The 12,104-nt window shown below is 36.4% G+C and overlaps 1 protein-coding gene across 7 annotated transcripts in view; it reads left to right on the forward strand.

The window, feature by feature from the left end:
• The window catches only part of Tcerg1 (transcription elongation regulator 1), a 53,143-nt gene that overhangs the window by 30,051 nt on the left and 10,988 nt on the right, over positions 1-12,104 (forward strand). For all 7 annotated transcript variants that reach the window (XR_007835551.1, XM_051200839.1, XM_051200840.1 and 4 more), the window contains 4 exons: positions 48-183; positions 979-1,068; positions 7,799-7,917; positions 10,457-10,607. Coding sequence is in view for 6 of the 7 variants with exons in the window: in XM_051200839.1 (XP_051056796.1) it covers positions 48-183; positions 979-1,068; positions 7,799-7,917; positions 10,457-10,607 (496 nt within the window). In the remaining variant the exon portion in view is untranslated. The remainder of the gene's footprint in view (positions 1-47; positions 184-978; positions 1,069-7,798; positions 7,918-10,456; positions 10,608-12,104) is intronic.

Below are 12,104 nucleotides of genomic sequence, written 5' to 3' on the forward strand. Positions count from 1 at the left end.
TAGTAAGATTTGTATTAATATCACCTTATGATTTATTTTTTTTATAGGAGAGATGATAATAAAGACATTGATTCAGAGAAAGAAGCTGCCATGGAAGCTGAAATTAAAGCTGCCCGAGAAAGGGCCATTGTCCCTCTGGAGGCTCGAATGAAGCAGTTCAAGGACATGCTGCTAGAAAGAGGGGTCAGAAAACAATCTTTGGGGGAGATATTTCTGTTTTATATAAGTAATATAAATATGTCTTGCTAAAAGGTCAAATCTAAGGTTAGTGCTCATTAAATGGGGGTGGGAAGGCTAAGGGAACCTGTTAAATTACTGTACATATTTTGATGCGGCCTTTGCCTTGCCTTATATTATGTTAAACTAAGTGGCATTTTACTGCCCTTAAGTAAGAATAGCATTTAATTTAACATTTGTGGGGTCATATAATTTTGGTAACATGTATGAGTATTAACATTACAGAGTTGCGGACTACTTCGGATAGGTAAGGTATATATGATTCTTCCAATATCTTCAGAGTGGCTTTTGGTGAAAGAACTGACATTTTATGATATTGAAGCTTAAATGAAAAAGAAAATTTAGTTGAATTCTCAAATGTGTTTGTATGAATAAGTAAACTATTCTATTTTAAATCACAATATTGCTTATAAGATTGCAATTAAGTGTATGAAATCAAAATGCAAATCTTCAAGGCCTTTTCTGATGTACTAAGTTTAAAATGTCACACAGTAGTAGTTATTTTAATGAGCAATGAAGTGTGTTATTTCTTAATAACAAAGAAATGGTCAGAGCCAATTAATGTGGAAATTTGCTGTTGCTAGCCTCCTACTGCTTATCATTTATTAGTGATGGAAACTTCACTTTGGTTTTAATGTCTCCTTTATAAACAGATACCCTGTAGATTTCAAGCAAAATTATGACCTTTCTGGTATTAGAGTACTTTAATTATGAGGCAATGCTTTCTTTTTTATTTTAAAGGTGTCTGCTTTTTCAACGTGGGAGAAGGAGTTGCACAAGATAGTATTTGACCCTCGGTACTTGCTTCTCAACCCTAAAGAAAGAAAACAGGTAAAAGGAAATGTAATAGTGAAAACTTATTTAAATGAAATTTAATATTTAAGTCTTCAGACAGAAGCTGGCTGGCCTCTCAGTTCCTTTTTTGCCTCTTCTCTCTTGTGCTGGAGTTACAGCACATACCAGCACATTTGGCAACAGCATAATGTTGAAGCTGCCATTTGTTTTTTTTTTCTTAGCAGTACTTCACAACACACTTTTGCATCTTAGTGCTTCGTCATTATGGATCAGTGTGGAGGCTTTTTCGCGTCAGATATAAGATTTTTGCTACTTTTTTTTCATATGAGCATGTTATCCTTGTGCCTCATACACACTTAATAAAGTTGTGTCTGTGGTGGTTTTAAAGGTTTTTCTAATGCATTTATCAGATTGTACAAATGATGCAAATTTAGAGAAGAAAATAGCAAAATACAGTTTAAAAAAAGAGAAACATGGCACTTGGGAGGCAGAGGCAGGCAGATCTTTTTGAGTTGGAGGTCAGCCTGGACTACATAGCAAGTTACAGAATAGCAACCACTGTTAGACTGAGAAACCCTCAAAAAAAAAAAACAAAAAGAAAAAAACAATCAAAACACCCATCTATAATTGCCTGCAGACATGATCACTGTTCATTTTCTTTTTAGCCAGTGTGCCAACTTGTCAGTGTAAGTGTATAAATAGTGGGAAGTGTAGTGCTTAGTGTGTTAAAGTGCTTATCTCATAAGTTTAGGGGAAATAGTGGTCTCTTCAAGGTTTCTGCTGAACTAGAGTATCATGAAGTCACCTTGTTGCTAATTGCCATTCCCATGATGATTTGGGGAGTATCACCTAATGGTAATTGCTTCTTGCTACAAAGCATTGCACACTTGTAGTTTATATAAATATTAAATTACCTAAACCATCCAGACAGTGGTGTCTTGTAAAATGGTGAGTATTTGAGTCACCTCTTCATAGTACACTTAAGTTGGGAAGTTTCTTTTGGTAACAGTGCTATTCATTTTGAATATTTGTATTTTAATAGTTGGAATAATTCTCTGTAGTTGTTATTTTGCATGCAGATCTATCTACTTGTGAACATTAATGAAGAATTATTTGTAGTGTCTGCATTTTAAGCTTTGTAGCTATTTCGTTTTGAAGTAATTTGCTTTAAACTGTTTTGACTATTCACATGTGATCACATCATTCTCATTTCATACAATGGCTTCATCAAAGTTTGTGAGCTAGCCTTGGCCTTTTGTTTTGTTTTGACTTGTTTTTAGACAAAGTCTAAACAGTGATCTGGCCATGAACTAGATGCTCCTGCTGTAGTTTCCAAGTGCTGGGATTATAGCCATGATCTTGAGCTTTTACTTCCCCTGTTTCTATTCAGTGAATCTACATCCACAACAGTCTGTAGCCTAGCCACTCACTCATAATTTTCCCTAATTTAAGTCACTAAGATTGACTCTTGTAACCCTCCTTATTTTCTCTTCAGTAACCCCCTTCCTTTCTTTTTTTATTAGTCTTCTATTTCTTTCATAGTCAAGTTTTTCTACACAGCCAGAGTAATTTAAGGTTTAAGAGGAAAGTTAAGTTGCTATTTTTACAATTGTCCAGTGCATATTTCACAGACTTTTGACATGGAATGTTTTACATGTGGTCATTTTTATATATTTCCTGGAGTTCTTTTGTGTATCTTATAGCCACTTTTGAATAAAGTAGCATGATTGGTGTTTGTTAGTTCCTTTGCCAGTCTATATTAACATTCCCTCTTTACCTTTTGTGGTTTTTGAATAGCACTGATAGTTTTAATTACCTGAAATTAATGGATTTGAGCTGGCAAGGTGGCTTAGCATATAAAGGAACCTCTGACATATCTGACCTGAGTTTGGTTCACAAACCCACATGGTAGAAGAGATCCAGTTCCTGCAGGTTGTTTTCTGACCTTCATATACTTGCTGTGGTATACATGGCCATGCACATACTCCACAGATAGACACATATATGTACGTACAAATGAAAAATAAATTATGAATCATGTTTCCCTCTCCTGTAGGATGTTAGCTCTGTAAGAGGAGCAGTTTTGTTCCTTGTACTGTATGGTGTCTAGATCAGTGCCTATTCTAAAAACCCTAGAAGACTTAACATTTTGTGGCATGTTTTTATGCTATTAAGTGTTAAAATTTCTGTGTGAGTGAAACCATTTTAGAACTTAAGTTCTTCAACTTTGGCAGTGTTGCAAGTTGGTAGAGTTTGAGCTCCTTCTTAGAGTTGCACTAAAACAGTGAGAATACTGTTTCAGACAGAGCCTCTGTGTGGAGATCTATGCCTTCTAAGAAAATTATCTTAAAACTGTAGTGTAGTAAGAGGAAAGAAAAATTCATATTTGGCATTCAAGTATACACATATGTGTCTTAAGTCCTTCCTTTTATTATTTGCATGTGAATAAAAAATAAAAGATAAAGCAAATAGGTGCTTATTAAACATTTGCATATCATACTTTCCTGACCGAGTTTTTTGCTTTGACTTAAACAATTTCAACTTAATGTCTTAATCTAAAATTGCATCCTTGAGTTTTAACCACATGTTTTAGCTTATGGTTTGTCTTTAATCTTGTTTTGGATGAAAGGTATCCTAAAGGGTTAGAAATGTTTATTATATGTTGTGACAAATTGTAAAATAGTGCTTTCACAGAACAGACTTTCTGTGCAGGATTTTAGGCTCTGGTGTAGATAATTACTAACATTTGGATGAGTTATTTTAATGTATATAATTCAGAATTTTAGAAGATTGACTGTTATGATTACATTACCAGCATGATTATTTATGTTGTGCATCTAGGCCTTTTTGATATGATAATTATATAGTCTCATGTTTTAGTAAACTCGTACATATTTTTGTAGGTGTTCTGTGCTTGTGAGTGCATGCGTCTGCAAGTGGTGATTAGAGGTCAATGTTGGGTGTCTTCCTCACTGTCCATCTTAGTTTTGACAATCTCACATTGAACTTGGAGCTTATTGATTTCTCTAGACTGGCTGGCCAGCATATTTTATGGATCCTTTTGTGTCTGCCCCCTCCCTCCCACCAGTGCTGAGATACAGATGCACACCATTGTTTCTGGCTGTGGGTGCTGAGAATCTGAACTGAGATATTCATGCTTGTACTTTATTGGTGGAGCCATCCCTTCAGCCCCATAAATGTATTTTATGAAGAAAAAGGTACACATAGAAAAGCAAAAATGATGAGTGAATATTTACAAGATGAAAATGTATGTATGAAAGTTACCAAGATCAAGAAATGTTACCAGCATCCCAGAAACTACCTTAAAGGTCAAGTGGTATAGTCCTTTTCTAATGTAGTTTTGGTTTGTGTTTATAAAGGAACTTAGCTAGGAATTATTTTTAAAACTCATTCACTCTCATTGTAACTGTTGCATTCATGAGTGGATATTAAAAGAAAATGATGGCTTAAAATAGAGGACATGGAACCAAGTATATTGGACAGCATGATAGGAATGAGAGATTTGTATGCATAAAGGAACCCTTATTTTTTATGATGTACATCTCAGTAAGTAATTCATAACATTAGTCTGGACAATTTTTTTTCTTTTTCTATTTAAATTCGAAACCATCCTGAGTGAGGTAACCCAGTCACAAAAAGACAAACATGGTATGTACTCGCTTATATATGGATTTTAGACATAGAGCAAAGGATCAGCAGCCTACAATTCACATCACCAGAAAAGGTAGGAGACAAGGAGGACCCAAAGAGAGACATACATTGTCTGGACAGTCTTAAAGTTGAAGATATACAATTCTTTCCAGTACCTAAAAAAAAGTTCATAGAGGCTGTTGTGGTAATCCTGAGTTTATGTTCCAGCTTCAAGGAAAGACATTACCTTTAATATATCATCTAATATTTGTGTGATTGGGGAGGTAGTAGAAGGGAGGCTTTCCTTAAGGAGTATTGTCTATATCTGGCAGGATAAGGTAATCTACAAGTTTCAGTTCTCTTTAGTTGCTGGTTGCTGTGTGTAGACTGGCATGTAGAGAGGCATTTTAGGAAACATTTTCTGTTTATCTTATATAGACATGCTGGTATGCATTTATAGACGTTCTGATGCTGGAGTGAGACATTTCCCCTACAGCTTTCTGAATTCACCTGCTTTATGGCTGTCACCTTCAGTAATGACAACTCTCACCATCATCTGGAAGGTCTTTTTTCTCTTTTGGTAGAATTGGGGAGATGTCAGCTATTGGCTCTCATGAGGTTTTTGTTTGGCTTTGGTTGGGATAGTACTGTGAATAAAGTCCAATATTGTATGTGCTGAGCAAGTGTTCTGCTATTGAGTTCATCCATGGTGCTTACATTTAAGATAGGATCTGGAATTGTGGTCCCTCTATCTCTATTGTCCCCAGTCAGAGGTTGGTTTTGTTGTACTCCCCCCCGCCCCGTTTTCATCCCTTTTTTAGCTTATAAAGACATGGGGAGGGGCTGTTGATAACTTACTGAATTTTACATATTTGAGGAAGCCTTGTTGGGGCCTTTCTTTGGCATTGTATGGCTGGCTAAGTATTTTTCTTAAGGATTTTGCTTTACTTTTAATGTTCAGAGATACTTTTAAATAATGGGTAGTGTTACCCATTATTTTGTTGATTTCCCCTAGGCCCTATAAGTATGTAAATTCTTTCTTAATCCTTTGTGATCTGATGTTCCAGTGAGAGATGTTTGAGTAGAAGATTACATTGTGCAATATGGAAATTCCTCTCTTTCAGTTCTTGGAAATTCTCTTCCAATACTTTTGTTGTTGCTATTGTTATTTTCTGAGATTTTCATACATGTATGTGATGTAATATCATGTCAGTCGCCAGCTTCTCCCAGACCCTTCCCTGCCACAACTCCTTCCTATCTTCATGTCCTATTTTCATAGCCCACTGAGTCCAGGTCAGAGCTATTATATGTGTGGTTATAGGTCATTCACTGGATCACAGGCAACCCTATGGCCTTTCTACTGAGCAATCTTTAATTGCTAAAGTCTTCATCTTTATGGAACTACTCTAGTCCTTCCTCTCTTCTGTGCTGGACTTTGTACTAGGTTGATCTTAATATGGGTCTTTTTCAGGCATAGCCTCTAAGGCTCCTCCTCAACATCTGCTTTAACAGTAGTCCACTCCCTCTTCTATAGTGTTCCTTGTGCCATCTGGGGAGGATTGTGATACACAGATAGGTGTCTTATTTAGGACTGAGTACTCTAGACCTACTCATTCTCTACACGTCTCATTTAGGACTGAGTACTCTAGACCTACTCATTCTCTACACTTTGATCAGTTGTGAGTCTATTAATTGATAACCATCTGCTGCAGAAAGAAGGCTCTGTGATGAGGGCCGAAAGCTTGAGTAAATTGTAAGTATAGATATAAATGTTCAGAAGGGCATTTGACACTGTGCATGTTTAGCAAAATGATAGTACTAGGTTCTCTGTGTGGTACATGGGCTTTCCATCCACAGGTTCTCCAAGTTTGTTTTGTTTTTGAACAGGGAATTTACTTTTCTGGGTTCTGGGTTCATCCCCAGTGTCTCCATTGCACCTTGTCCTCTTCTCCTTCCCCTTTCTTTTGTGGTACTGGGTATTGAAGCCCTGGCCTCCCATGTGTCAGGCAGCTGCTCTGCCACTGAACTAAATCCTCAGCCCTCATCCTGAAATTCCTGGTCTTTTCTCTGGATTTTTGTTTTTAAATGGACTTTTCCTCACCATTGTCAGCCAACTTTTTAAGTTCAAATTTTACTTGTTCCCTTATCAATTTCTAAGATTTTTTTTTTAAGGTTTTCTTTTTATAGTTAGTTTCATAGATTGCTTTTTTCCTTTTCTTTTGAACTTTGTTTCTTGACAGAGTCCTAAAAGATGCCTTTGAACTCTTGCCTTATGGTTAAAGAGTGAAGCACCAAAACAGCTTGACCTCTGGGTGGGCTCCCATGATGTGAGACTTCTACAAAGATGCACTGGTTATGGTTAAATTGTCAATTTGACAGAATCTAGAATCATCCACGAAGACAAGCCTCTGGGCATGGTTGTGAGAGATTATTTAGATTTGGTTAATTGAGGTAGGAGTAACCCAGCCCCCATACAGAGAGCTGTGCTTCACTGGCATTTTGTCTGGCATGCTGCATTCAGAAATCATGTTGTCTCAAGACAGACACTCCTTTAAACAGGGATCAGCATACTTCTTAAGGGTCAGATAATATGTGGGGTTTTGTGATCCATTTGCAACTCTAACTTGTTATTTTAGTGTAGAAGCATCATAGACAATATGTAAAGCAATGAGTACGACCGTTCACGCAAAGCATTATAGAGCCAGACATTTAAATTTCAGTTAAGACATCTGGTTGTACATTACTAAGTAGGGGAAAATAATGTAGAATAGATTTAGGTAGTGATATAGAATTAAATTATGGACTCTGTTGCTGCCTATTCCAGAGGACTGTGGTTTAGCTTGTATGTCTCTGAAATATATTCTATACCATTGGGAGAAAATTCTAAAATATAGGGCTTACTTTGTTTCTCTTTTGTTCTGGAATGCTAAGTGGAGAGCCATATAGTTGTGTACTCTTTTGGTGAAGCTTTAAAGGGAGACTTTAGGGAGATAAGTCTGTTAATTATCTATACTTAGTATATGATTCCTATTACAGTTTGGATGGAGACTTTGTAATTTTCTACTAGAAAGATTGTTATCAGATTCATTCATTTATTTATTTATTTTTGTGATAGGTGTTTGATCAGTATGTCAAGACCAGAGCAGAGGAAGAACGCAGGGAAAAGAAAAACAAAATAATGCAAGCCAAGGAAGATTTCAAAAAAATGATGGAAGAAGCAAAGTTTAATCCAAGGTATGTGTTTTACTACAGTCACACTGGAGTGTACATTTTCTCCTGAAATCATGTGTGTATGTGCGACAGTAATTTAGGTAATCAAGTTATACCTGTTTTGTGGATATGGACGGTACACAAGCAAATTAGGTGGTGGTGACAGAAATTTTACTCAATCCACTATTGCTCAGAATAGTGTAGATAGGAGGAATGGCTTGTAGCTTAATTGTGACTGTAGTAGTGTTAGCTTGCTGTTTTAACACTGAAGGTAGTGTATTTTAGTTTTGTTTTGACATGACTTTTTAAAAGGATAAATAAGCCTTATTTTTCCTTTAAATGTGTAATTTTATTGTAGGGGCAAATCTCTTTGTATAAACTTTATAAAGAGTGCTTTGTATTCATGGAAAAACTACCTAATTTTGAAGTTTGAGGATAGTGTTATTGGAGGTTGCTTTGTTCTAAACATCCCAGGCTAGGCAAACTGTAAATCTCAGCAGCTGCTTGGAGGAAGAGAATGGAGAAGAGAATGAAAAGATCCATGTCATTTGAGCAGGCAGGTTCAGAGGTCAGATAGGTTAGATGGGAAGGCACTTTTAAAGGAAGAGTAAAGAGCCCAAGTACCATTGAAAACACACTTCAGTTCTGGCCAGAATCTAAAATAAAGGAACAGAACAAAGAAACAGTTACACCTTTCAGCACCAAGAAGTGTGGGCAGCCCCAGATGAATCTCATGACTGCTTGGCCTGTAGGAACTGCCTCTTTATCTTTTTTAAAACACCTAGCATCGTTAGCCCAGGGCCTTTGTCTTTGTGTTTGACCTTCTGGGCATTGGTGGAGACTTTTAGAATTAAAAATTGGTGTTTTAAAACAAATTTGGGAAAGCTTGGCTACTAAATTTTGTGCCCCTATGAACTTGTTGCTCTTTTGGGTTCTGCCTGTTCGTGTCTTAGAGTTCTGTTTCTGGCTTCCCACCCCCAATCATTTCTCTGTATCATCTTTTGATTAGGCATTTGTTACTGAACTAACTTTCACAAATGATCTTTCTAGTTAGTGTGTCTATTATAATTTTAAAAATACTCAGTTAATCTTCTTAATGGTTTTAATTTTTTATAAATATTTTTCTGGGTGTGCATGCATTTAATCCTAGCTCTGGAGGCAGAAGCAGGTCGATCTGTGTGAGTTTGAAGCCAGCCTGTTGAAATTTCTTATTTGTTCATTAAGATCATTTTCAGGTATTTGAATTTATTTTTATTTAAATTTCTAGTGTAATTATAATAGCTTGAAAACATTTTTTCTTAGAACAATATCTGGATGTCTATTTAGGGTTTGTTTTCCCTGAAGTTACAAACATAATTCTTTGTATGTATTGTGACATTTTTTAATATTTAGAATTGTGGATATTTAGAAACTCTAGACTCATCTTCCATTTACTAAGTAGACAGTGTAGTTACTGGCTGTTCCCTGGATGCTTAACCTTATGATTTATTAGGGAAGATTTCTGCAGATGGAACTATCTCCCTTGTAAATCTTTTATGAACTTGCTTGATACTATTTTCAGCATATTTGAATCTCTATTATCTCTGTACTTTTTTTTAGATTTAATTTTAATTACATGTGTATGTGTCTATGTGAGTGTATGAGTGCACTGACCAGCAGAGATCATAAAGAGTGCTGGATCCCCTGGAAGTGGAATAACAGGTGGTTGTGAGCCATGTGAAGTAGGTGTTAGAAACCACACTCAAGTCCTCTGCAAGAGTGGTGTGTGCTCTGAACTGCTGAGTCATCTCTTCAGCTCTGCTTTTTTACTCTACCCCCCTCCTTTTTTGGGTGTGGGTGTGGGTTGGTTTTCTGAGACAGGATTTCTCTATATAACAGCCCTGGCTGTCCTGGAAGCTTTGTAGACCTGGCTGGCCTCCAGCTCAGAATCTACCTGCCTCTGCCTCCAAAGTGCTGGGATTAAAAGTGTGCACCATCACACCCACCTGCCTTTTCACTCTTAGCTATGATGACATAGTATAGAAAATGTTTGTGCTGTGCTTTTTAATAGGTAGGTTGTATTTGAAGCCCCGTTGGGAATTAGCCCTTAGTGGGTTTTCTGGGGAATCCTGTCTCTAGGACTTCTTCCTCTGCTCTTTTAGTGTTCAAACTCTTGTAGCAACTGTGTTATTTATCTGTTGTCATCTGCTTTAAATCAATTGCCCTGTATACTTTGTTAGTTGAGGAAGAGTTGGTCACAGAAGTTATCCCATTATGTTTGAAGCAAGCCTTGGCTACACCCTCGGGTAGTAGACGAATTACTAAGCCTCTGGATGCACACATTCTTCATCCCTTTGTGCCTTTATTAAAAAGTAATTTATTACATCCCCTAATCTTGGCTGGTGGCATACTATCACTAACCACATTTTCAGTCAGCACCTCCATCTTTCCCTTGTGTCACTATTTATATTTGGGACATACACCTTTGTCGCACATATTCTTGTTAGGAAAATGGTATATTCCTTTTATGTTTGTTTTAGAAAAATAGTCAGCTAAAGTTAGCATGCTGACCATTTTCTTACAGAGCTACTTTCAGTGAATTTGCTGCCAAACATGCTAAAGATTCAAGATTCAAAGCAATTGAAAAGATGAAAGATAGAGAAGCATTGTTTAATGAATTTGTGACAGCTGCAAGAAAGAAAGAAAAAGAGGATTCAAAGACCAGAGGTGAAAAGGTAAGATGGTTTAGTTCTAGTGGACTGTTGCATGGGGTAAGGACTAATGAATGCACTGTTTCCTAACCTTGTTTGTAGGCATTAGCATTTAGATTTGTGTTTTCCTTTAATTTACATAGCATACATACATTTTATACATACATATTTTCATAATCCTTATTTTAGAAATCCCAGTAAACTAGAATTGCTTTAACCTGGGTTTTAGAATTACATGCTGCATGGTAACTAAAGTGTGTTAAGATTTCAAAAGTCTGTATAGACTAACATTTGAATTTCAAAGAACTTTTTAATCTATGTATTCTATAAAAATATCATTTTAGTAAGTCTCTAATCTTTCAGTAAATGCACCTTGAATATAAATTATTGCTTATCAGAATTAAAGGTCAGCTATTAAAGATTAATGCATCTGAAATGTCATTTGGTAGCAATGTAAGAAATAGAGAGCTCCCTACTGTGGAGGCAGAACAGTGGGGAGATGGCACCAGTGGTGTGTGAGCCATCAAAACAGTCACTTTCTCCTGAGTGTTCCACTGTGCTTTGTAATAGGGAAATAGCCTCTGGAGCATCATCATTGCTGCTTATTGTGGGACGCTAAATGTTATAAATTCTATTAAGAGACGTTAAGGATGTCTTCCTGAGTCATTGTTAAGAAGCCTCTTTCAATTAAAATAGTGTTAAATGAAACAGCTGTTGATAGCAATAGGAGAGCTCTGATTATCTGATATGTTGGGCTTTGAAGTAAATTTTTGTATAATTATATTACAGATGACTTAAAAAATGATTATGCTTCTTAAATGTGCAGAAAATCATGTAAACAATTACATCAATATGTCATATCTATTAGAATCATAAATGAATTGCTACTCTGGACTTTCAGTTTTTTAATATAATGTATTTTTTATTTTATGTTTATTGGTGTTTTGCCTGCATGTATGTCTGTGCGAGGGTGTCAGAAGCCTGAGAACTGGAGTCAGAGACAGGTGTGAGCCACCTTGTGGGTGCTGGGAAGAGCAGCCAGTGCTCTTAACTGCTGAACCATCTCTCTAGCTACTATTTTTGACTTTTAGGATAGTGTATTTGATTAATGAAAACCAGATGATCATTTGATAATGTATGATTGCACTTAATGTAAATTGGCTTTTTTAGTTAATTTAATTTTCTAAACATGCTTGGGACAACTTACGAATTTTATTTTATAATAAATGCATAGACTTTGCAGTTTTATTCTGTGTGGCTGTCAGTCGTTTTAGTTTTAACAGCTGCCCATTACTGGTGCACATAGTATTAGGGGATAGCTGCCCATTACTGGTGCACATAGTATTAGAGGATTTCCTAGTTGTGTTGTGCGTTTTTTGTTTTGTTTTGTTTTTTGAGACAGGATTTCTCTGTTGTTTTGGAACCTGTCCTGGAACTCGCTCTGTAGACCAGGCTGGCCTTGAACTCACAGAGTGCTAGGATTAAAGGCATGTGGCTGTTGTTGATTTTAACATCCTGAAG

Source organism: Phodopus roborovskii, unplaced genomic scaffold (genome assembly GCF_943737965.1).
Source record: "Phodopus roborovskii unplaced genomic scaffold, PHOROB, whole genome shotgun sequence".
NCBI lineage: Eukaryota > Metazoa > Chordata > Mammalia > Rodentia > Cricetidae > Phodopus > Phodopus roborovskii.